Below are 26,454 nucleotides of genomic sequence, written 5' to 3' on the forward strand. Positions count from 1 at the left end.
GTTTCTCTCTGGAAATATCTAAAGAGACAACATATTCCCTTTTTAAATCAAGGATTTAAAATTCTTGAATTCTGTACAAGCTCAGTTTGTGTTAACGTTAAGGACACTAAATTTTCTTCTTACCAGTTTATTTTATTTAAAAAAAATCTGGGGCAAGAAAATTTTCAAATAAAAAGGCAAAACTGACATTGATAGCAAACAATTTTAATTAAATACAGGGGACAGTAACAGTAAATATAAAACATAAACTCCAATATGCAGGGAGGGGGGAACCCTAGAGAGCTGAAGGGGCTGAAGGGATCTCCGCTGATAACAACTGATGCAAATCTGTGTTTGAGAGTTTCTCATGCACCTCCTTAGAAGTACATGCCTCACTATTGGCCCCAGAATCTCACAGACACAGGAACACACAACACGCACTCAAACATGAACACACATTCAAACATATACACCTCCACACACATGGGAACACACACATTCCGACTGAGCTCTTTCACCCAGTTTGCCTCCCTCTACATCCATGAGGGCTTGAAAAAGATAACTTCCAGCAATTTGCAAAACGGCTTTACAATTTCCATGTGTACCATTTTCCCACTCTGGGTTTACAGGAGCTGTGGGATTAAGGGCCATTTACTTCCTGGAGTGGACTCCAAACAGGCAATCAAGAGGCTGGCTTCCCCCTCCACTATCCACTTATCAGGTTCAGAGCTTCCCAACCATGGAAACTTGGCTGCTGCTTTAAGGACGCTTTATACTTCAGGTCAGTGGAAATCAAAAGGAAACCCTGAAAAGGATGCAACAATGAAGATGATATCAAACTTGGGGCACCTGGAGCCATAGGATGTCTGAGTTTGCCTGAGGGGTTGGGGAGACGTCGTTTCTTTAGCAGGTCCTACTGTGCAATACCCTTCCTAACCCCTGTCCCCCTTGTGAGTGCCTCAGACATAGGAACAGGCCATTTTGGATTCTTGTCACCTTATGTGACTTAAGCAGTAATAGAAAGGGACATGGGGAGGGAAGAGAGAGTGCAGGGTAGTATATAGGACTGGAGAATTCTGTCAGAATCTTATGTTCACCTCCCCAAACCAAAAAGCTCCAGAAAGGAAGAAACAAGGTATTCTGAAGTTTGTTAATAATGATTAACCAGGAAACAGCTCACAACAGATCCCTGAACCCAGAGGAGGGTCTTTGGTTCAGGCAAAAGTTTACTGACTGAGAGAATCAGAAGAGTCAGTCTAGTCTCAGATATGCCCTTTTCCAGCTACACAAGCCACTTCACCTCTCTGAATCTTACTTTCCTCATCTATAAAATGGGATTAATAATCCCAGCCTTACAAGTTGTCTTGTGGAACAAATGAAATACCGTGCACTAGTACATCTTCTTGTAGTGTGGTGTGAATAAACTTGGCTTCAAAGGGAAATCAGACTTGGTCTGATGGGGTTTTTTTTTCCACTTTGATCTGATTTTTAAACTCAAGTTTAAGTGCTTTTCATTGTTAATTATGGGCTTTAAGAGCTAAACATCTCATTTATAAAATTCCTCGGGCTGGGAAAAAACAAAAAGTAAGCAAAATAGGAAGAGGTATATTCTACCATGAAAAGAAATGGGGGCAATTAATATTGATAATTCTTACCTCAAGAACTTCAATATCTGAATTGACGAGTGAGATTTTGTGTGGGTTGGGCAGAGGAAATCCTTGCTGCAATTTTGCTAAAATAAAGAACAAGATGTAAAATAATTGGGCATGGGCATGGAAGATTTAGTAAACCTTTTAGTAAGAGACTAACAAGAAACTTTTTGATAATTTATCTTTCCATTCTTCCTGGTTCTGTGTCTTCATTCTCTCTGATATGTCCCTAGCATTTCCCTGAAAGAATAGTTAATTAATCTGTGCTTAATAAAAATGTACCTGCAACTATGGGCATTTGGATGGCAGAAAAATGCTGGCAACTTGTCCAATTTGTATTTTGAAAATACCTTAACTAGTGGGTCCTGAGAATATTTTGATCTCCAGTACAAAGCATATTTTAACCAAGCCAAACTCAAGATGCTACAGTTTGTGAACAATTGCAGTGTAGGGAGAAGGCCTAGGATTGTCATTCATTAAAACTGTGTCTGTCCAGATGATGGTCTTTGCATAAGAACCACAGAGACACCTTCTAGGGATCATCATCTCATTTCTGGTTGACCCGAAGGAGACCCTTGACTGCCTAAGGAGAGTGGTTTTAATCTCCTTAACTCAACCAGAGTTAGCCATTCTTGCTGAGTCTGCAAGTAGAGTTGCTAACAAGGCCTGGACCTGGAATCTCTAACTTCAAAACTGTATCGTTGATGGTACAAACTCTGTCAATTCTGGTGCTCGCCTCGATTCATAAGAACGCATTAGAAGTACGAGCTTCAGGATGGAAAGTCCCAAACAATCCCCAACACTTAGCCAATGTCAGTGTCACATTGTTTCCCAAGAATCCCTTACCGTTGGCCAGTGGGAGGACTCCGAAGTGGAGAATGGAAGACAGAATATTCTCAAACCTCAAGACCTAAAATGAAAGGGGAAACTGAATCAGTTGCCAAATCAGGGCATTTTGAAAGCACCATACCTGGTTTGGACATGTACTCTCCCAGACTTTATCAGGACTGAAGGCAATAATCAGCATCTCCCCACAGAGATATTCTAGCTTTCCAGACACTGAAAGCTATTTTGTGGGAAGCCATTTTACAGGGTTTCCTAATCTTTTTTCCTCTTTGAGGATGGACATTTCGGTTCCTCTCTACAGTAAATCATGGTGACAACAAATGCAGAGGGACCACATGGTGGCAGCAAACATAACAGCTTAGATACTTATCAAGTAAGATAATCCTGAATGACTAATGGACATTCCAATTAGTAGTCTTCCATTAATTTATTGGGAACCCTGGCCACAGGAGTTTCCTTGTATTATACTATGCTCTATAGCTAATAGCACCACCAGAACATGCAATTTATCTTTAATAAACTACGGTAGTTGTATAATCTTAGCAAACTGCTGGTTCCTGGGAAGATTTAGGTATTAAAAACAAATGCACTATGATGAACATCAGTTCATTCAGTGAATATTTTTTAAGCATCCTATATGCTTAGCAATAATAAGAACCTCTTTGAAGCTTAGCAAGGGTGGCTCTGAAGCAGATGTCCTAGGTTTATCTCTTGTTTTTACCACTTTACTGTGTGATGTTGGGAAACATCTCTCTGTGCCCCAATTTCCTCAACTGTAAAATGAAGATAATAGTACTAATCTCCGAGGGTTGTTATCAGGATTAAACAAGTTAATATTATGTAAAATGCCCAGTATATAGCATTGTCATTTTTCAGAGATGTCTACAAACACTGCCAAACACCCCTGGAGGGGAAAATTGACCCTAGTTGAGAACCAGTGCTCTAGAACATAAGCGACATGAGGGTGGGGGCACCAATTAGTGATCTGGCTGATCTTCCTGAAGCTTGGGGAGGGGGGTTTCCAACTCGAATGTTGGGATGACCTCTTCCAGTCAGGAGGTCACCAGGCTAGACCCTCCTAAGAGGCACCTACACAACCTCCTAAAATTAGGCACCTTGACCTAATTTTAGGAGATGGGTGGATATCCTTTGAAGAGCAAACCTAATCATAGCCTAATAATTATATAGAGCATCATCCTTTGGTAGTCTGAATCTTAAATTTAACTCTAGAGGATTATTTTATCCAAAAAATGAAATGTCTGGGTTTTTTCCCCCCAATATTACATAGTCTTAACAGTCTTTTGAGTTCTTTTGAAAGTCTTTTTGAATAGATAAAAGTAAATTGGAGAGTTTAATAGTTAACAGGCTTGGCGGATGAGTAGCTACATAAAGAATTTTAAAGTTAAAACCTACAATCAGAGGCAAAGAAAACAATCATCCAGCTACTATATAGGAAAATTCTCATTTTTCCCTGTACGGGGGCTTTGAGAGCTTTGATTCCTACCTCGATATTGCTGCGACTGGACTGTGGCAAAGAGAAGCGGAATCTGAAAACAAAACAAAGCAACAAAAACCAATGGGAAAAAGTTAAAGGAGGGAAGACTTAAAAACAACCTTTTCGGGCTTCCCTGGTGGCCTGCCGATGCAGGGGAAACGGGTTCATGACCGGGTCTGGGAAGATCCCACATGCCGCGGAGCGGCTGGGCCCGTGATCCATGGCCGCTGGGCCTGCGCGTCTGGAGCCTGTGCTCCGCAACGTGAGAGGCCACAACAGTGAGAGGCCCACGTACCAGAAAAGAAAAAAAAAAGAAAGAAGAGAAAGGGAACTTTTTTTATTCTTTAGTTCAATAAGCCGTTATTTAAAAAACCACACAAACCTTTAAGAACATAGTGTTCTAGTACATCTTTACCCCTATGTTTGCTGCTTAAGAAGAGCAGGGGTAACAGAACGCTTGGATTTGTAACCAGGATGGGTTGCCCAAGTGCATTTGCTGTATGCAACTTACTGTTGGCCACTTGGAATGCAGAACATTCTTACAAAACAGTTTTTAGGTCTTCTTGCTCTGAACTCAACCTTATAACTTCCCCGGGTCAGGCCGGTCCCTTATTAATAAATAGGACAATGATGACGATGATGGTGGTAGTGCCACTGTAGGACGCGGACTATTCTAGGAGCTTTGTAAACATTCAAAAATTTAATCTTCATAATGACCCTGTAAGAAATGCTACTATTACTGTCCCTTTGGCAGACAAGAAAACTGATGATCAGAGAGGGAAAGTAAATTTTCCAAGTTACAAAGTCAGCAATTGATAGGTGCAGGTGACAAATCTCACTCTATTTGACTCTTAAGTTCTATGCTCTGTCTAGGCCACACCCCTCTGAAGGAGGTATTACATGTATAATTTTTTTAGCAGCTCAGTCAAAACACATAGGGGAAACGGTAGCTGTGATGGCTATCTGATATGAAAGGCAGTATAGTATAATTGTTAAAGAATAGGGACTCTGTAGAATGCCTGAGTTTGAATCCTATTTCTGCCTCTTACTACATAGAATTACTTACTCTCTCTGGATCTTAGTTTTCTCATCTACAAAATATGAATAAGAATGGTACCTACCTTATAGGACTATAGTGAAGATTGAATGAAATAATGCACATAAAATGCCTAGAACTGTGCCTAGCATATCCTTAGCACTCTATCAACGCTGTTATTATAACTAGGAGAAATGCTAACAGTTAGGCCAGCACATAATGCCCTTGATATTCTTTGTCAAATACAGAACCTTTGCTATAGGTCCCATTAGCAGGGAGTCCCTCACCTCCCCAACACGGCCTGTGCTGATGCTTGATAGTTTGTAATTTTCATGATAAAGCTAAAGGCCAACATTGCCTCTCTCCCCATTTTTCCAAGGACTGATCCACAGGTCCCAACATACACACATGATGTTCAATGCAATAGTAATAGTAATATGAAGCAATAGTAATCAATAGTAATAGTAATATGAAGCAATAGTAATCAATAGTAATAGTAAAATGAAGCAATAGTAATCAATAGCAATAGTAATATGAAACAATAGTAATCAATAGAATTGTACTATGGAGCAATAGCAATCCACAGGGAGGATTCCTTCATTTTACACATGGGAAAACTGAGGGCCAAAGAGGGGAATATTAATGGCAGATTTGGGACTGGAACACAGATCTCTTGATGCCACCCCAAAGCTCCCTTCCATTATACGATGTTGACTCATCCTGTTTTCCCTATTTAGCTTCCTATGGCTCACTTTTGCCCAGGTCTAGAGTCTTACTTCTGCATCATCCCTCCAGTGAAACTCCCTGTCTTCAGTCTTGATTCTCTCCAATCCATCATCCACACCATCCCCAGAGTGAGCTACATTACACACATGTCTGATGAGGACGTTCTCCTGCTCAGCATTCTTTCCTGGTTATGATAAAGTTCAAGTGATTCATACAGTACAGGAGGCTTTCTGTATCCTGACTCCCAGCTGCCTCTCTGTTCTCATCTTTCATTCTCTACCTTGAATTTTTTTTAAGGTTAGCAATCATTTAATGTATTAACATTTTCACTTATAAGCATACAATTTGCATATACAGGGAAAAATAGGTTCTGAGGACACAACAGAATACTAGAGACAGGCAAGCAGTCAGAAAAAAAGATCAACCTAGGGGGAAAAAATGGAACTGCATCCCATGCTGGTGTCTACATAAACTTGGGAAGCAGAAAGATAGATCACACAGTATCACAATTAATGCAGAAAATAAACGTGGGTCATTTTGTCTCAATGACAGGAACTTCTCCAATGATCCAAATCTTGGGTCCCGGTCTGGCCCGTTTCATGAATGATGATCTGAAACACAATCACAGGTCTCTTCCTTCTCTTTACATCTAAGACCCTGAAGTTAACTCAAGGAATTAAAAGAACAGAGCTAAGAAACAAGCAGACTGGCATGTGTGCAATGTCAAAGGCCAACTAGTTAAAAGTACACATGGAAGTAAAATACTGACTAAACCTGAACAAGTTCCTTCCAACTCACCTAACTTCTTGATTTAGGATTACCTAACTGTTGGCATTTACGAGAGTTGGGGCCAGGGGAATGAAATATCTCAGCCCATCTTTATACCGAGTATGCGTTTCCTCTCAGGATCAAGTCACTAGTGACATTGAACTTCCAGACTCAACTATAGTTGCCCAGTGGGGCTGACCCCACTGGGGACAGGGACTGGAGATGCGGGGGAATACGTGTGCCCAAGCTTCAGTCCATAGCTCTCCCTCTTCTGTCAGAGGGAAGCCAGGGGAACACAGGGAGACCATCTGCTTCAAGGGCATTTCACTGACATAACTCAGTATCTGTGGTTCCAGTAACTCCAAGTTCAAAATTAATACCCTGATGTAACATTAAAAACTGAGTTTAGTATTTTGTAAGTAAAGCATACAGCTCAAATAATGATTACCATCTGAACAAAACCATTCTTATTACGTACGATGTAAAATAACTAAAGTAACATTTTTAACCATCAAAACCAGTGTCGTCACACATCACATCTGGCAACTTTCCACCATGTCAAACATCCAAAGAGATGACAGCCAAGTATACTTCTTTTCAGCTGGAAACAGACTCCCCAGAGTCAACAAGTGCAAGAGAATTGACTAGGAAACCAGACCTGTGGTCACCACAAAGTTCACTTGGCATCTGGTTTCATACGGAGATAGATCTATTTAAGTCTGCCTTAGAGGTGGAGTGCGTTGATCAGTGGAACAAAAGACTATGTATGTCACTGGCCACATAGAATACAAACAGAATTTGTGCTACTAGGAGCGTATTTTATGGAAAATAGGGCCACATGGAGTACAGGGGCAGAGACCTTCAATGTGCTAAACTGCCTTTGTAAAAGTACATTTTTTAAAGCATGCAGGACAGAAAACTGGAATAACTGAAGTTTTTAAATTTACGTAAATAAAGAAATAAGAAATAACAGAAATGCACGACTCTCAGTTTTCCAGAGCTTCACACATAGTTGGGGCTCAAATTAAATGGTTTAAGCTTCTCTGTAACATTTGAGTCAAGAATAAAAACAAGGCCAGTGTCCTGATCAGGTGGAGTAATACCCTGAGCAGGTTATTCATGTCCTTAGGCCGGAATTCCCATCTGTAACCTGAGTCTCCCCCACCATGCCACCACCGGGGCTGCACGCACCCCAGTGCTCGGGGACAGCCACAGCGCCCCAGTCCTGCACAGGACAGGAAACGGGCTCTTTAACAGCCTTCAGAAGGGTGGAAAAGAGGATCCTCAGTGCAGCCCAACCCCCTGAAACAGCACTGTAACTATGGCTCTCATTCCACTTTCCTCACCATTCTCTTAATATTACTTTCTCAACAAGTAGAAAAATAAGCTATAAGTAGGCTGAAGTGGCAATAAAAATAGTCAGAGTAAACACTAAAAACATGATGCCTCTGAATAAAGCAAATCTACCTCCACACACTTGTTTGTAATTGTTTTGCCTTGTTCAAGTTTTAAATGATAAAGCCCTAAAACGCTGAGACTCAAGTCTACTCCTAATTTGAGATGTTTTCCAAGGATCGCTACCAAAAACAAACTAGTAAAAATAAAATGAAAAGGTATCATTTTAAAGGGGGGGGATCTGCCATCCCGCACATCATCCTGAGCAGTCAGCTTTGCTGGAAGCCCGCAGAGCCCCAGAGGCTGTGGGCATATCACATTGCTGCCTCAGGAAGGTTCCAGCCTACAACTCCTGAAGTAACGTGCAGCCAGTTCTGGTCTGAGGTTTCAAAGTCTGGCATTAAAACAAAACAGCTGCAGTTCTTCTTGCCCTAATCACTCACTCACTCATACATCACCATGTTACTGGTGTAATACTAAAATAAACTATCCCTTAAGCACTAAGGCCTAACTCTAAAAGGAAAATGGCCTTTCCAAACAGGTGTGTTCAAATAAGGTATTCTGAGAGTGCCATAAAAAACTCCTAGAGGGCTTCCCTGGTGGCGCAGTGGTTGGGAGTCCGCCTGCCGATGCAGGGGACACGGGTTCGTGCCCCGGCGTGGGAAGATCCCACATGCCGCAGAGCGGCTGGGCCCGTGGGCCATGGCCGCTGAGCCTGCGCTCCGCAACAGGAGAGGCCACAACAGTGAGAGGCCCACGTACCGCAAAAAAAAAAAAAAAAAAAACTCCTAGAATGAGCCAGTGCTCCCAGATAGTCCACGTTTTAGCTGAACAGCAGTCCAAAGCCTTCTCTGTGGTACTTATATGGATTAGTTGTAAGTATGATGTCACTACTTTCAAAAGAACTACTAAAGCTATTGTTAAAAACATTTATAACAAACAGAAATGCCCTGCAAAGTATATTATTGCACACAGGGTATCAGAAGCTATGCACATCCAGGTTCCAAGGACTCTAGAAGACCCAGAACAGAGACCCTAAGGCCAAGCCTGTGGCTGCTGCAGCCAGCATGCCCAGCGCCCAGTCACTGTCATTGTCTCAATACCGCTCACGAATGATGACTTGGTTGGCAGGCTGCTGTCCATAAAGTCCTGCATATGGGTACAGATAGGGTACAGCACAAGCCTGCCCGTTTGCAGCATAGAAAACTTGAGTTCCTGGCGGGTATGCACCACTGTATGGACCATAGCCATATGCCTGCTCAGGGCTTGGTGCAGCATAGGCTGTGTAAGGAGGTGGGGAGGAAGCCATGGCAGCCTCATCATACGTGACTTCTGAGCCAACATAAGCTGTGTTTGTCCTGGAATCCTGAAGTGTACATTTCCAGGCCAAACAATCATCTGTGCTTTCTGCACAAAGCCTGATGGTTTTCCCATCACGGCAAACAACGTGCAGCAGTCTTTTGCCTTCCCATCTGGAGGCTGAATATCCTGACATTCATGTCCCATGCGGATGTTGATGCAGTCCACTGGCATGTGCACCTTATCCTCTACACTCTGCCGAGTTTGGTCATCATAATAGGTCAGGTGACCATCTGACCACAGGTCAAACCAATTCTCCTTCCAGCACTTCAAAATAGTACTCTAAGGGCTTCCCTGGTGGCTCAGTGGTTGAGAGTCCGCCTGCCGATGCAGGGGACACGGGTTCATGCCCCGGTCTGGGAAGATCCCACATGCCGCGAAGCGGCTGGGCCCGTGAGCCACGGCCGCTGGGCCTGTGTGTCCGGAGCCCGTGCTCCACAGCGGGAGAGGCCACAGCAGTGAGAGGCCCGCGTACCGCAAATAAATAAATAAATAAAATAATACTCTGTCTCAGCAACCATCCACTCTTCACAAACGCCGTCTTCTCACCTGCAAAGCCTCTGGCCACAGCCGTGCACCGAAGCAGGACGGGAGCGCAAGGTCACTGCCGGGCTCCTCGGCTCCGACTGCCTCACACCCTCTACCTTGAACTTTATACTCAGTAACTCCGAACTGCTTAGCGCTATGCTGTCTTTTTCATCAGGTACTATATACCTGAGTTTAAAGTATATTGGCTTCAAAACACATACCAAAAAATCCTGAAAAATTAAAATTAATAAATGTCTACAAAAGTAACATTATGGCCACTAGTCACGTTAACTCAACCCGACTCATAGTTAAATATAAATTATATTTACTGTGGAATGCATTTGAATATGTGCAATATATTTTGGGATGGAGTCTCCAAAAATTAGAGTGGGTAAGGCCACAAAGATCCTAAAACGACCTTGAGGTATTTCCTTGCATATTCCATGATATTTCTGGCCTCCATGCTTTTTGCTCATGTGGCTCCCTCTTTCTAGAATTGCCCTTCTCCTTTCTCTTTGGCTAGTTAACTCCTTTTACTTACTTAAGATTTAACTCAGGTGTGACCTCTTCCGGGAATCTTTCTGTTATTTCATTTAAGGAGCAGATATTCACAGAAGAGGTAAGTTTGCTTATTATCAGCCAATATCATGTTAGCATGAATTAGGTTTTGAGATTTATTCAAAGTGACAGCTAGGAGTAAAAACCAGAAAGACTGTTAATTCTGACAAGGATCAGAAATGGTATCAGAGGCACTGTGGCTCAAATTGATCTTAGTGGAAAGTGAGGACCAGAATCATTGGGGCATCTTTGAAGGAAGGAAGCTGAGCAGTTGAACAAACATTTGCAGGCACTGCTGGGGAAATGTGGGTGCCTCCCCCTGGTCACCCTGCCTCTTACAATGGGCAATCTAGAGCAAATTAGAAATTAGGTCTACATAAAATGGAACACACTTGTGAGTGTCCTTTCTTTTCTTTCATCACAACCCTAAGCCATGATTGGTTATCTTAGGACCACCTGAGCTTCCCGCAAACCAACTATCCTTTCCTATTAGGGCCGTACGACTTTTATCTATTTGCTAGTCTCTAGGCATGTTTACTAGGTTAGTTTACTAAGAGACAAGTCTCACTAACTGCAGAGAAACAGGTGGAGCAAAGAGCAAACTCTTCCTGTCCAGGCTCTGAAAAACACACAAGCTCAACTCAGACCGCTAGGTGGCGAACAACTTCACTCCTTTGACATTTTATCCTTCACCTGGCACCTAACCTGTTACTTAAAGCCCTGCTACTAGCAGCTAATTTTTATTACAGAACCACAGAGCAGCTGGGGAGAAAGGGAGCTCAAACAGGTCTACCTTGCAGACATATAAAAGTATAGTTTATTTTTAAAGTTTTGGAGAAGGTTTACTGCTCTGATTGAAAACCAGAGCTAAAGTGCAAACTTTTAAGCATGGCAAAAAGCCCTTCATAATCTGAGGCAATATAGCAACTATGACATAATGAAGGCCAAGTGGACCAAAGCACAGGCATTCACAATGCCGTTCCTCCAACCCTGTGGCCGTGGCAGACATTGAAAATCAATCCTTGCACTCAATCCTCTATAATGATTGTTTATCTCTTTGCCCTATGACTATAAACTCCTTGTGGGTTGAGATACAGTCTTAATTCCCTCTGTGTTCGTGGGATTGAGTACAGAGCATGGCACACTTAGTGCGTCGTGTCCATTCGTTCACTCATTGATTCTTCCAGCAGATACCTATTGAATACCCAGTATACATCAGCCTGGGACAGGTACCAGAGATACAAGTGGGAGAAAAACCGAACACACTCACTGCTCCATGTAGCTTACAGCCTAGTGGGAAGGCAGACATTAACCAAATAACTGCACTGATGAACGTTTAACTACAGGTTAGATCAATAGTCTGAAGGAAAGAAATACGTTCATTTGTTCATTGAGGCAAATGACAAAGGAATCTGATCTAACTTGGTGGATGCAGGAAGGTTTCCAAGAAAGGGCTGTGTCCTTGAACTGACATATGAAGGAGGAGCAGGATTAAAAAGGCAAAATGGTGAAGGAAGAGTGGAGGGGTCTGGGCAGAGGCCAAGGCCCAGTGGAGGGAACAGAGAGCTATGGAGAGAGCACAGTGAGATGATGCTAGACAGACAGACAGTGGCTGACCAGGCTGGGTTTCTCAGATCATGTTGGCATTTTCATGTTTACCTGAAAAGGAATCTGTGGCAGGTTTCTAAGAAGCGGGAGGATGTCAGTGTTTTGTAAAGATCACTCTGGCTGCAGTATGGAGAAAAGACTGGCAGGCTGAGAGGTTCCCAGGTGCTTCTTCTATGCTTGGTAATGTGCTAGGTAATGTGAAGAATTTTATTTATATCTATATTTATGAGGTATGGGGAGAAACTTTATGTACAGGAAGCAATTAGAGAACAATACAAAGCAGCCTGTTTTCAGGTGCTCTTTTGTGGGTTCACACACTACTTGTTGCAGGAATTCTGAGAAGGTGTGAAAAGGTGTTGAGACCAGCGAGGGCTGTGTGTGTGTGTGTGTGTGTAATATGGGGGGGGACAGCAGAAATAAATTGCCCTTTGAGAGAAGCACTCTGTATACTACCATGTACTGGCACCCTACCCTGTCCATTAGCATGTGGTACATATATACAATGGACTATTACTCAGCCATATAAAGGAATGAAATTGGGTCATTTGTAGAGACGTGGATGCACCTAGAGACTGTCATACAGAGTGAAGTAAGTCAGAAAGAGAAAACAAATATCGTATATTAATACATATATGTGAAATCTAGAAAAATGGCATAGATGATATTATTTGCAAAGCAGAAATAGAGACAAAGACATAGAGAAAAAAGTATGGATACCAAGGGGGAAGGGGGGTGGGATGAATTGGGAGATTGGGATTGACATATATACACTACTGATACCATGTATAAAATAGATAACTAATGAGAACCTACTGTATAGCCCAGGAAACTCTACACAATGCTCTGTGGTGACCTAAATGGGAAGGAAATCCAAAAAAGAGGGGATATATGTATACGTATAGCTGATTCACGTTGCTGTACAGTAGAAACTAACACAACATTGTAAAGCAACTATACTCCAATAAAAATTAATTTTAAAAAATCTGAGTGTTACCCTCACCAGGCTGTGGACCTGGAAGGTAGAAGCCATAGTTCCTCTCTCAACTCTTTGTATCAGGAACAGTGCAGAGCATGTAATAGGTGCTCGATAAATTCTCATTGAATAGATGTATGGATAAACAAGCAGATAAAGGATGGGTGGGAAAGTATCTATTAGAATTGAGGTCACCTTGAGGGTGAAGCACCTAAAGCAAAATGTTCATTTAGGGAGCTATGGGAGGTAAGACTTGCTGGCTGGAAAGGTAGGACCACACGTTGAAGAGCTTGAAAACCCTAGGCTGTAGATTTAATCCAATGATGAAACGTTTTGAGGGGAGGAATGTGTTGAGCCCACTCCAGAATTAAAGGACCCTCTTGATGAGGCACAGTTCCCCAGTATTTTAACTCCATTGCCTTCTGCAGTCTAGAAATTCCCCAAGTGAGTCTGGGAGAAAGGTAAGAAGTCATTCGGGGTTCCACCTCCGATAGGGGCTCCCCACTGTGGCCTTCCTCTACCCTGGCCTCAACAGTAGTTCAGAGGGAGGATGGAGATGGAGATCAGCCCAGTTGCCAAGACTGAGCTTTGCTGACCTGTCCAAGCACCGTTCCAACAGAAACTGAATCCATTCTTCCCAGACTTGTTTTCCTTTCTATTTCCCACCAGATGGCTCACGTTGGGAAATGTTTATCTGCCCAACTGTGAGAAGTGGAGTTGGGTGGTGATACTATCTGCTTGTAGTCAGCTATATTTGCATTCTCTGATGGTGTTGCATGGGAGGGGTTGCAGGGCAGGTAGGTAGGGGTGTGTGTGTGTGTGTGTGTGTGTGTGTGTGTGTGTGTGTGTGGTAGTGGGGTGGGGTGCAGTTTGGGAGTATCCAAATCCTCAGTCATGGGAATGTAAAAAAAAATGTTCCAAGCTCTAAATGGTTGAACAATAATGTGCATTTGATTGCCTTGAGCTTTGCATGCGATTAAGAAAAAGGGTTAGAATTAAGTCATGTGTATGAAGACCATCAAAAGGAAAGTGTTGTTTAATTTGGTCCCTGAATTAGTCTCAAAAATGTCTACATGGACATTTGGATTGAAGTTACCTCCTAATAAACCAACCTAGATTGGAGTTACCCCCAAACAGAACTGTTTGGAACAAAAGCCTCAAATATAGAAAGAACTGTAAGAATCTGGTTTAGGGGCCACTCCACAGCTTTTAAGACCCTCCTGACTTGTCATGTCTCTTGGGACCAATTTCTCCCTCTTACTTGGCCAAACTTTCATCCTAGAATAAGGAAAGAGAATAAAGTATTACTAGTTGCAGTAACGGATGTTTCTTGAGCACTGATTATGGGCTGGGTGCTGTGCTTTTCATACATTCTCATCTCTACCAATACAACATTCTACACAGGGACTCTGTTTTGCTGAGGAGGAAATGGATACTTAGAGAGGTTAGTTAACTTGCACAAGGTCACACAGCTAGCAAATGGCTGAGGTAGAATTCAAAATGAGACATGCTTGACTCCAGAGCCTGTGCTTTTTTTTTTTTTTTTTTTTTTCTTTTTGCGGTATGCGGGCCTCTCACTGTTGTGGCCTCTCCCGTTGCGGAGCACAGGCTCCGGACGCGCAGGCCCAGCGGCCATGGCTCACGGGCCCAGCCGCTCCGCGGCATATGGGATCCTCCCAGACCGGGGCACGAACCCGCATCCCCTGCATCGGCAGGCGGACTCTCAACCACTGCGCCACCAGGGAGGCCCCAGAGCCTGTGCTTTTAATTGGACATACACAAAAAGGTCAAGTTTATTACTAGTACTCTCAGCTTTCTCTTTCTTTATCCTTTCCTTCACTCAGTTCCTTAATGAAATAAGAAAAGGGCTGTGTGCTTTTTCCATTTCAGGACACACAATGCCAGTGTCTTCTCTTTTTTCTATCAATACTTAACATTGAGAAGGGACATCCTGTTTCACTTTAACCTGACTCCATGCTTCTGGTTTTCTCCTCTAGGCAAAGGTATTTATTTGATAAGTTGTAGGTCTAAGTCTCATTTTCTAAGACTTAGCTATTCACCACATCAAAGGCAGTACAATGTAGTAAGTAAACAAACACTCATGGCATTGAAGACTCACTCAGGTTCAAGTTCTATCTCTGCCATTCAATAGCTCTGTGACTTGCATAAAAAATTACTAATAGAAAGCTCAGTTCAATAGAGTCTGGAGACCAGCAGGGGGAGTTCTCACACCCTGTGACGACAGCAGAGCCCAACAGGAAGAAGGAAGCCTCCTCTTGTTTCCTGGCAAGGACTTAGCTAAAGAAAATCCATGGACCCTATGTTTACTACAGCCCTCCCAACTTCCTTTTCCCTCTATAAAAGGGCTCTCCTTCCCTTGCCATGTGGGGACTTGCATAGGGCTCACCATGGTTATAGACCCCAAACTGCAGTTCTCTGCTCATCCCAAATACGCACATCTTTGCTGGGGAGAAATATCCGGCAGTCCATTTATTTTGGTCAACACTTGAGTAAGTTATTTGACCTCTATAAGCTGGAAAATGGGGATGATAAGCTACCTCTAGGATTATTCATTCAATCTACAGACATTTATGGAGCGCTGTGCCGGATCCTGGAGATACAGGGCTGTGAGGTTTAAATAAAGTAATATATGTGTGGTGCTTGGTACAGGACCAGCAGATAGTGAAGGCTCAATGATAAAGTGTAGTTATAAATGGTAGAACAAAAGGCAATTTCTCTAATAGCCATCACTGGACAGGAGACAGGGGAGTGAGGTGTTTTCTGAATAGAGCTCGTGGAATGATCTTGTATAATTGATCCCTTCCTTCCCCTGGCTGAGGCCAGTCCCCATAATTTTTGATAATAGCCATAGCCATCATTTTTTTTAACACTTAACATGCACTTTACATGTATTAACTCATGTACTCCTCACAACAACTCCCTGAAGTAGGTTTTATTATATCATTTTATAGAGGAGAAAATGTAGGCCCAGAGAGATTAAGAAACTTGCCTGAGATCCCACAGCTAATGATCCGGGCTGGGACCTGAACCAGCTAGTCTGATTCCAAAGCCCATGATCTCCCCACCTCTCTAAACTCACCACCCTGGATTCGCCTCTGATTTCTGCATCTCGTGTCTAGGTAGCCAGCCCTGAGCAGCTCCAGAGAGAGACGCCCTAGGACAGGGGACAGTTAGGAAGGCCGTGGTGTTCTGGGGAGACATATTAGGAGACCCTGTGTTCCCTGGCTCTCCTCAGGAGTGTTTCACCGCTCCCCATCCACTTTACACCTCTTCCTGCTGTGTCTCTATGACGTCACTTAAGACCAAACCAGCTCACCCTGAAAAGCAGCTCTGTGGAGCCCGGGAGCGGAGGCATTGGCTGCTGTGGCCCATGTGGGAGGCGGGGCTACTGCTCTTGTGCCAAAGCCTAAGGCTGCTCTTTCAGCACAGCCTCTGCTCCTCTGTGGTCTTGCTTCTGGGCTTGACTGCCTGAGGCCTGAGTGATGCCAGGCCCACCTGCTTTGCCCCTAGTCTGCTCACTGCCTGAGGTTTGCTATAGTACCCGCTGCAGGAGCCCCACTCAGACTCAGTGCACGTGACCTGCACGGTGCTCAGAAGAGCTCTGTGCTCGGTTTAACGCCCCGCCGTCTCCATCTTGAAATTCTTCATAATTTTTGAACAGGGGGCCTGCACTTTCATTTGGCACCAAGCCTCACAAACTATGTAGGTGGTCTTGTTCAGACTCTACTAAGGCCTCAGGGCGCAGGAAGCCTCCCCAGCACGTGAATCTAGAGGAGATCACAGGGGTGTTTGGAAGAGACTTCAAGCAGGCAGGATTCCTAATTTCAGGTTTGTGTTCACAAGGTCAAAGAACGCTTGTGGACCGCCAGAAGCTGGAGAATGAATTCAAACATTCCTTTGGATGATGTGAATTTAGCAGGTTACCATCAGTTTTCCCAGTTACTCCCATCAATAAACATAGGAGTATTGCTTTTGGCCCCCACCCCCACCGGCCCGCACGCTCCGTCTCCGTTCGGACTCGGGAAGCCCGCGGGACGGCGTTCCCAGCGCGCACGCTATCGCTTGCCGCCCCCTCCCCCTCTTCGTGGGCCTGACCTCCCCGCGGACAACTGGGGGCTCCCCAGAGGTTGGCCGCGACGGCGTGTAGAGCCCACGTTCTGGTGGGGGCCCGAGAGCTCGCGGAGAGGAAACCACCCCTACTCCTAATCCCCCACCTACAGAAGAAGAAAAAACAGAATCTAATCAGGAGGTTGCTAACCCAGAACACTATATTAAACATCCTTTACAGAACAGATGGGCACTCTGGTTTTTTAAAAATGATAAAAGCAAAACTTGGCAAGCAAACCTTCGGCTGATCTCTAAGTTTGATACTGTTGAAGACTTTTGGGCTCTGTACAGCCATATCCAGTTGTCTAGTAATTTAATGCCTGGCTGTGACTACTCACTTTTTAAGGATGGTATTGAGCCTATGTGGGAAGATGAGAAGAACAAACGAGGAGGACGATGGCTAATTACATTGAACAAACAGCAGAGACGAAGTGACCTCGATCGCTTTTGGCTAGAGACACTGCTGTGCCTTATTGGAGAGTCTTTTGATGACTACAGTGATGATGTATGTGGAGCTGTGGTTAATGTTAGAGCTAAAGGTGATAAAATAGCAATATGGACTACTGAATGTGAAAACAGAGAAGCAGTTACACATATAGGGAGGGTATACAAGGAAAGGTTAGGACTTCCTCCAAAGATAGTGATTGATTATCAGTCCCATGCAGACACAGCTACTAAGAGCGGCTCCACCACTAAAAATAGGTTTGTTGTTTAAGAAGACACCTTCTGAGTATTCTCATAGGAGACTGCGTCAAGCAATCGAGATTTGGGAGCTGAACCAAAGCCTCTTCAAAAGCAGAGTGGACTGCATTTAAATTTGATTTCCATCTAAATGTTGCTAAGATATAAGAGAAGTCTCATTCGCCTTTGTCTTGTACTTCTGTGTTCATAGTTTTTTTGTTTTTTGTTTTTTTTAATTTTGGCTAGAGTGTCCACTATCCCAATCAAAGAATTATAGTACACATCGTCCCCAGAATCCATAAATGTGTTCCTGGCCCACTCTGTAATAGCTTAAAAGAATTAATGATTACAAACACATTTGACCCATCTACAATATTAAAGAAAAGAATTTGCATTTCTATACCTTACAAGAGAACGATTCTGTTTATGTTCCATTGTATGCAGGAGCATATTTTGCTGGTTTGAAAGAGTATGATGCATACAGTTTTCTAACAATTTTCTTTGTTTCTTTTTACAGCATTGTCTGTGCTGTACTCTTGCTGATGGCTGCTAGATTTTAATTTATTTGTTTCCCTACTTGATAACATTAGTGATTCTGATTTCAGTTTTTCATTTGTTTTGCTTTTGTTTTTTTCCTCATGTAACATTGGTGAAGGATCCAGGAATATGACACAGAGGTGGAATAAACATTAATTTTGTGCATTCTTTGGTATTTTTTTTGTTTTTTTGTAGCTACAAAGCTTTGCTACAAATTTATGCATTTCATTCAAATCAGTGATCTATGTTTGTGTGATTTCCTAAACATAATTGTGGATTATAAAAAATGTAACATCATAATTACATTCCTAATTAGAATTAGTATGTCTGTTTTTGTATCTTTATGCTGTATTTTAACACTTTGTTATACTTAGGTTATTTTGCTTTGGTTAAAAAATGGCTCAAGTAGAAAAGCGGTCCCATTCATATTAAGACAGTGTACAAAACTGTAAATAAAATGTGTACAGTGAATTGTCTTTTAGACAAAAAATAAAATAAAATAAACATAATGCCCGCTGTACATGCAGTTTCTTACTGGTAGAATGTTGGAGGTGAGGGTCAAGCCCAATTAAGCAGAGAAGCAAACTTGGTCTCTGCAACTTAAGATCTTTCCTAGCTGCCTGCCACAGCCTGAAGTCCCTTTCCTATTAAATCCTTCCTTCAGATCCTGCCAGTAAACCAGAAGCCCGCTCAAGTGCAAATGTTTCTACCTTCTCAGAGCTTGCTGCCTCAATTAGCAGCCCTGCCCGCATACTCCCCCATCACTCCAGATTTCCAGCTCCCCTTTCCTATAGCCCTTTCCTCTCAGTCTTCAGATAGAGGCCTCACAGTCCTGCGGCTCAGGCAAACCGCCTTCCAAATTCTCTCCTTTCTCTCGGCCTAGCTTAGATACCGCCAGCTCTTCACCTTTGGTCCTTTCCCTCCTCATCTCCTGCTCTCTGGCTTCCATCCTCTCAACCATTAAAACTGCCATCTCAAACATCACCCATCAAGGTTCAGAGTTTCATCAGCTTTGATCCTCTAGAAACAGGGCCACATTATGAATTCCAGTAGCCTGAAGCCTTCAGGAGCCCTTCCTCCAAAAAAAAAAAATTAAAAATTATCTTAGAAGACTGTGTTGTTATAAAGAAACGTATAATCCAGTCTGGATTGTATTCATCTTAAAATTCTTATTTTAAAATACATTAAAACATTTTCATGGGTCCCTGAAGTCTCATAGGCTCTGGGCACTGTGCCTTTAGAATTTAATGGAAAAATTAGTCATTCTTTGAAGGCCTGGGTAAAGTTGAGGAGAAAGCCTTCATGAAGTCTTTTATTTCTGGGAAGCCATATTACTTTTTGCTTTTACTGTTCCTTTTATTGGGAAAACAACATAGTTATAAAGAAAATGTTGAGGAAACAACCGACTCATAATCTCATAGTCTAACACAACCCCTCATTTGTAATTCACTTCCTTATCCAGATGGAAAGCTATTTTACACGGCTGACTGTTGTGTTTATGCAGTTCTGTATTCTGCTTATTCCATTTCATATTATTTTATTGAAAACATTTTCCATGTTTCTACATTAGTCTTCCTAACCATCAATTTGACTTATGGTGATTGACTTTTTCTCTCTGTTGGTTTCCCAATCTTTTCAGACTAGGATTTCTTTGTCTGTTTTATTGCGTCCTTTTTGTCCTTTCATGGATTTAGTCTGGGCCATTTGATTATTCTGTATATCCTCCCCTGCCTCCCTCTGCCCCAGGTAGTCTGATTCATGGCTTCAACTATGGGCTTTATTGTGCTGAGGAGAACGGGCTTTGCAGGTGGTTCTTCCCAGTGGCAATTAGTGTTCAATGATCTGTGTACATGACCTGCTCAAGCCCTTTCACACTGCATGGTTTGTGTTTGAGAGCCATCCAGGCCATGGTGCGTGGTCTTGTTAAATTCTACACTTTACTGAAGGGATCAGAGTGTCAGAGCCTGAAGGTAACTCAGAGATGATTTTGTCCAACTTCATTATTTTACAGATAAGGAAACTGGGGTTCAAAGAGGTTAACAGACTTGATCACGGTTCTGGAACCAGGGGTCAGGGATTTGAAACTTCCTTCCTTGACCTCAAAGTTTCATGCTCTTTCTTCAACAGCATGCATTCTAAATTTGTTGAAGAGGAACTTTATTTTACACTGCTGTACCATTAGAATGAGAATTTACATTGTGGAATTAAATTTACAATAATTTTCTTGCCAAATTTATCTGAATATTGTCTAATGGGAAGAAAAAAGAAAAGCTTCATAATTTTCAGTTAGGTCCATATTTTGAAATTATCTGGACTATTATAGGAGAAATGTTTAAGTGATTCATGTTCTATTGAATGGTAACTTCACCTGTTTTGTTACTATTCACTTGTCTCTAAGGTCTGTTGATTCACTTATTACTACCGTCCAACAGTCACATCAACTGAGCTTACCTGTTCAGAGATAAAGAGCAGATCAATCTTTGTCCCAAAATAGCCAGGGCAACATTGGTACTAGCAACCTGCAGAGAACAAAAGCATACATTAGTAAGATGAGTGAATTTATCCATTTTGGCCATGAATATCATTACCTATAGTAGAAACATAAACTTCACTTTCACTCTCATCTCAAAAAATATTGGAAAGAAATAGCTCTAAAAATATTATCTTGCAGGTAGGGAAACTAAAGACTTTTTGTTTGAAGATCTCCTTTAAATTATTTTTCCTTTTCTTCTAATCTCTCTTTTGCATGTGTGGGGGGCAGTGGGGGGAGAGAGAGGGAGAGAGAGACATCTCACTTAGGTTCATTGTTCAGTCATTTTCTCTCAGATTGCATTTGGCCTTCATCTACTCAAATAAACTTGAATTCCACCTTGACTGACTTATTTCAAGAAAAAAGAAATTTGGTTATCAATGTAACTGAAGCACAGGGAAGGGCGCACGGGACGTGGAGAAGCGGGGAGAGGTATTTTACAACGTTTGGGGGTATGAGCACTCGCCTCCCATACGTACCCCCAACCCAGTCTCAACCCTGTCCTCTCTCCTAATCGATGGATCACATCCCATCCCTCCAAACATTTAGTAGACCCTGCTGGTCAGTGGTCTACTGCAGGAACAGGACTGGTATCTGTAGGCTGCCCTCCTGTCCCCGCAGACTTACAAAATCCATGGAAACGATGGTTTCCGCAGTCGAGTTCTTGGACTTGCTGAGTATCACGAAGGAGGCAGGGATGTCTAGGGTGAAGTTACCCGGTAATAAATTGACCACAGGAGGCTCTCTTGCCATGACCTGTACCATGAAGGGCTGGGACAAGATGTACAGCTCTGCAATCTGCCCACATTCAGGGAAAGAAACAGAGATTGGGAGTCGTGAGTTGAAGAGGGGAAATCACAAATTTGGGGTGGCCTGTGGTGATTAAATCTTACATCATACAGTTAGAACAGAAAAAAGCTCTTTAATAGTTATACCAATAACAACAAGATAATAATAATAACAGCTGGCATTTATTGAACACATACTGTGTGTCAGGCACCATGTCAGGACTTTCAGTATTATTGCATCTAATCTCCACAAAATCTCTCTGAGGCAGGTTCTATCAGAATTCCCATTTCACAACTAAAGAAAGTGAGTCTCAGAGAGGTTAAGTAATTTTCTCAAGGTTCCAGATGAGTAAGTTATAGAACTGGGATTCAAATCTAGGTCTGTCTGACTCAAGATCCTTGCTCTAAACCCAGGATGCTACACGAGCATCTCTCTGTCCTCCAGGGCAAACCTGAGCCTTTCAATATACTGTGTCCAATACTCAGAGCCCATGACAGCATGATATTAATAGTTGTTTTACTAAAGTCACAATGTGGCACTATTCCTTCCTTTCCCATTTAAGCTAATTAAATTAAGCTAACCTTATGGAAGGAACAAATGATTTATTCTGTGTACAATGTCTTTCCTAGTACTTGTACTTGTACTGTTCAGTTAATATTTGTGGATATCTGATTAAAAGAAAAACTCTTAAGAATGGAAATATGGATGCAAGCTTGGACCAGAAAGGAATATAAAGAACCGAAAAGTCTTCCAGAAGTAATTGCAGTGAAACCAAATACACCATTAAGGAGTCAAACCCTGAGCACTCACCCAGGAGAGCATGTTGCCAAGGCCTTGAGAGTTGCGAATCAAACGGTTGAAAATCTGGAAAATGAAGACCATCATGTCACTGTAAGGTTTTTATCTGGGTTGTATTTTCAGGGAAAATGCAGCATTCCCTATAATTTTTATGAATCATGAAGCTGTTGTACCAAAAATGCCTAGTGTTTGAAGGTGACTGATTATTTTATAGCCCAACCACAGGAAATCTGAGGCCCAGAGAAGTAAAGTGACTTGTCCTAGGTCACACAGGAAGTTACATTGCTTTTGAGTAAGGGCCTTTTAACCTTAGGAACACAGTGTATATCATATGGGTATGATCCATTTGTAAACATTTTACAGTGGTTAACAATGTCTTGTGTTATTGTCCTCTTTTTCAGAGGTTACTGAGACATACAATGAATAAGTAATTTATCTTCAAAGATGAATGGTTTTCAAGTCTGAAGCTAGAAGTGTCTAATTGTCAGTACTGTATGGCAGCTGGTGTTGCCACCAGCATTTTGAACACAAGATTTATAAGTATTTGTATACTTAAGGCCTAGAGAATGAAAAGATACATAAGGGATGCTCAATAAAAGTTGTTAGTTGACTGGTCGGAGAGAGAGTTCTCATTATAAAAGGGAGGGGCATGGCAAAGAGGATCTTTGAATGAATATCTGTGCTATTTACTGGTCATCGTAGATGTCAGTTGTAATTACTAACAGGAGAAATCTTTATGTTGGCATAACACAAATAATAAAATAATAATAATGATGATGATGATGATGATGATAATCAACACTTATAGAGCATGTAGTCTGTGCTAGGCATTGGTCTGAGTGCTTTACATATATTTAAACCTCTTTAATGCCCATAACAACCCTATGAGTATGGAACATTATTATTCCCATTTTCCAAATGATGAAAATCTGGCACAGAGAAGTTAAGTACATTGAAATTACCAAATTTTCATAGGTATTTGTCACAGGTAATAAGCAGTGGAGGGGCTTCGTGGTATTACTGAAGATCAGTCTAGAAGAACAGCGGCCCAGTATCATAAAAAGCTGAAATGAGCAGAACTGGAAACCCAACAACTCCCCAACTAGTATCAACATTCATTCCACAATCCCTTCATTCATTGTCCTGCTAGGAGTGATAGTGTCTACAAAGGCCCAGGAATAGAAACTATGACATAAAACCCCCCATAATGGGATACTTAGAACAAGATTAAATGTTGGTGTCAATTGTCATCATCCGTTAACTCTCCTCACCTCTTTTGTGGTGAGAGTGACGTTGAAAGCCCCAGCTGTAAAATAAGCATAGGATGCAGATTTAAAGAAATACTCGGAGATTCCAATGTAGATCATAGAGTCACTGTGTTCTGGGAGCACAAAAGGAACTGATGAGAAGGGGGGATCTGTGAGATTTTCCAGGGGATAGAATATGCCCTGTGGGGAAACAGAGAGAAAGACCAGTGTTATCAGGAGAAGACTTGAATGTGCAGGACTAAAGAAGGTGGACCCACTCAAGTCAGAATATTCCAGAAACTCAGTAGGGATGAAAAAACCATGAGTCCTCTGACTCCTTGACTGGGGACTATGTTTCAGAGCTCTGGTGACTTCTTGAGCATATCTGAGTGTGTCTGTCCACCCTGGGGTGTAATCCAGTGAGAAGTTCCTTGTTAGTCCTCTTCTCAGAGACGGGAAGGCAGGTGAATGTAGCTGGAGGGGACAGCTCTGAATAGTTCCTGAAGTGTCATGTAGAGATGTCAAACTTTTGACCTTCAAAATCCATGACTTCTGAGCATCTGGGGCATCACAGAAAGAAGGACCCAGGATTCTAAATGGCTCAAAGCATTTTTGTGGCATTTTTACTGCTGCCTTCATAAGCTATAGGCTGTTATTACAAAATGGTGTCTTGTGTAATATTTAACTGATTTGAATGACTCTGATTGAAACATAAGCCAACATACATTAAAAAAAAAAAAAACCAACAGGGGCTTCCCTGGTGGCGCAGTGGTTAAGAATTCGCCTGCTTGGGCTTCCCTGGTGGCGCAGTGGTTAAGAGTCCACCTGCCGATGCAGGGGACATGGGTTCGTGCCCCGGTCTGGGAAGATCCCACATGCCGTGGAGCGGCTGGGCACGTGATCCATGGCCACTGGGCCTGCGCGTCCGGAGCCTGTGCTCCACAACGGGAGAGGCCACAACAGTGAGAGGCCTGCGTACTGCAAAAAAAAAAAAAAAAAAAAAAAAGAATTCGCCTGCCAATGCAGGAGACACGGGTCTGAGCCCTGGTACGGGAAGATCCCACATGCCGCGGAGCAAATAAGCCTGCGCGCCACAACTATGGAGCCTGCGCTCTAGAGCCTTTGAGCCACAACTACTGAGCCCACGTGCCACAGCTACTGAAGCCTGCGTGCCTAGAGCCCATACTCCACAACAAGAGAAGCCACCACAATGAGAAGCCCGCGCACCGCAACGGAGAGTAGCCTCCCCCCAAAATAAATAAATTTTAAAAAATTAAAAATAAATTATATCTACTTTGGGACAAAAGCACAGTTAATCACTTTTCCAGAATCAGTAAACACTATTATCATGTGTTAATGGCCCTGACAGAGTTCAGCAGTCCTCAGTTAGATCGACTAACCTGAGAGCTAGGAAAAGAATCAATATTTATAGTCTACTGATCTGTTGAGCTCTAATAAATGCAGACTATTCTACTTGCTGCCCCTTAGTCTCAAGCCTTACTCCCAGAGGCAGAGACATCACGATACTTTTCTTGAAGAAGGCAGACATATGCTGTGCAATCCAAACAATCATTTACCAGTCAAGATGTTCAAGAGTCTTTTAAAGGAGCATAAACATGAGAGAACTGCTTGAAAGAAAATTAAACTATTGGAAGAGAATGTAGTTATATTTCCCTCTGCACATAATATTTGTTCCTTGAATAGTGGCTACTGATAGCCAAGCTTAGGACTCTGATGATAATAAAATTACCTTCAAATTCAGATCAACATAATTCTCAGTAATTTCTGGAGAACCGATTAGGGAATAATCCAGCAGAGTATAGTTGTCAACCTTTCTTAAAACTAAATAACAAAGAAAAAAGAAAATTTACATTTATTAAAGGTATAGTATAACACGTGGTTAATATTTATCCAGAACAAATTTTTAATCCTCTGTTATTTAAAACGAAAAATAACCATTACCCTATTTCATAAATAATACTTGCTCACTTTTCAAAACCCAGGAAAAGTAGATAAATCAAAAGAAGAAAGTAAAAACTCTTCTTTGTCACATTGCCCAGAGAGTAACATCAGTAAAATTTTGGTACATAGCCTTTTATGCATGCTCCCAGAAGTAAAGAAATTTGCCCACAGCAACCTAGGACATGGCAATCTTCCACTGGTTCTTTCCTCATCTTTTCTACATCTTCTTTCTCTTTCTCTACCTCTCCAATCTGTTCTTTTTTATTCATCTATCTGCATCCACTCATCAATCCATCTGTCCAGCCACCATCTCCTCTCATCCCTTTATCAAGCTAATATTTATGAACCTAGTGTGAGTTAGGCACTGTGCTCAGTGTTGAGAACACAGAGAAGAGTCAACGTCCCTGCCCTCAATGAATTCACAGTCTGGAGGAGGAGACAGACATATAAACAGGAAATTATAATACAGCGTAATAAGAGCAGATCTGTAACTGAGCTCCAGAGGGCCTACTACAAACATAGTCTTATAGTCTTCCCCATCTTGGTATCGGTAATTCCACTCTTCCAATTTTCTAGTTGCTCAGAGTAAACCCTGGGCTCATGCCTGACTCCCCTCATGACCCACATTCAATGTGTCAGCAAATACCACTGTCCCTACCCTCCAGGTACATCCGAAACCTGAACAGATCTCACCATCTTCGTCACTCCATCCAGGTCACTGCCTTCCTTGCTCGTATGGGTCACTGCACTAGCCTCTTAAGTGGTCTCCCTGCTTCCACCCCTGAATCCTGTCCTCTTATTAATAGACAGAAACCAGAGTGATCTCCTTAAAATATAAGTCAGTTCATGAAAGCTGTGCTCA

At 42.3% G+C, this 26,454-nt stretch overlaps 2 protein-coding genes and 1 pseudogene across 3 annotated transcripts in view; 1 reads left to right on the plus strand and 2 right to left on the minus strand.

Moving 5' to 3' along the window:
• Positions 1-685: 685 nt before the first annotated feature.
• Positions 686-26,454, minus strand: part of BPIFC (BPI fold containing family C) — a gene marked incomplete at both ends in the record, with an annotated part of 37,711 nt that continues 11,942 nt past the window's right edge. Inside the window, 9 exons of the mRNA XM_082635663.1 lie at positions 686-784; positions 1,635-1,711; positions 2,475-2,538; positions 3,979-4,021; positions 20,718-20,785; positions 21,424-21,594; positions 22,396-22,449; positions 23,655-23,831; positions 25,381-25,472. Coding sequence (XP_082491789.1) covers positions 686-784; positions 1,635-1,711; positions 2,475-2,538; positions 3,979-4,021; positions 20,718-20,785; positions 21,424-21,594; positions 22,396-22,449; positions 23,655-23,831; positions 25,381-25,472 — 845 coding nt within the window. The remainder of the gene's footprint in view (positions 785-1,634; positions 1,712-2,474; positions 2,539-3,978; positions 4,022-20,717; positions 20,786-21,423; positions 21,595-22,395; positions 22,450-23,654; positions 23,832-25,380; positions 25,473-26,454) is intronic.
• LOC309812493 (pleckstrin homology domain-containing family B member 2-like) lies at positions 8,834-16,049 on the minus strand (annotated as a pseudogene). The gene is made up of 3 exons: positions 16,021-16,049; positions 9,803-9,967; positions 8,834-9,533 (listed from the first exon to the last, which is right to left on the minus strand). The product of its transcript is annotated as a pleckstrin homology domain-containing family B member 2-like (transcript).
• On the plus strand, positions 17,228-18,429 carry LOC309812148 (eukaryotic translation initiation factor 4E-like). The gene has a single exon (XM_082635664.1). The coding sequence runs from the start codon at positions 17,365-17,367 to the stop codon at positions 17,761-17,763; it is 399 nt and encodes a 132-aa protein (XP_082491790.1). The 5' UTR covers positions 17,228-17,364; the 3' UTR covers positions 17,764-18,429.

Source organism: Mesoplodon mirus (genome assembly GCF_964341445.2).
Source record: "Mesoplodon mirus genome assembly, chromosome: 11".
NCBI classification, from domain to species: Eukaryota; Metazoa; Chordata; class Mammalia; order Artiodactyla; family Ziphiidae; genus Mesoplodon; species Mesoplodon mirus.

What these genes read in the sequence shown, in the direction of transcription:
- LOC309812148 (XM_082635664.1), top strand. Translation starts at nt 17,365, where the DNA reads ATGCCTGGCTGTGACTACTCACTTTTTAAGGATGGTATTGAGCCTATG.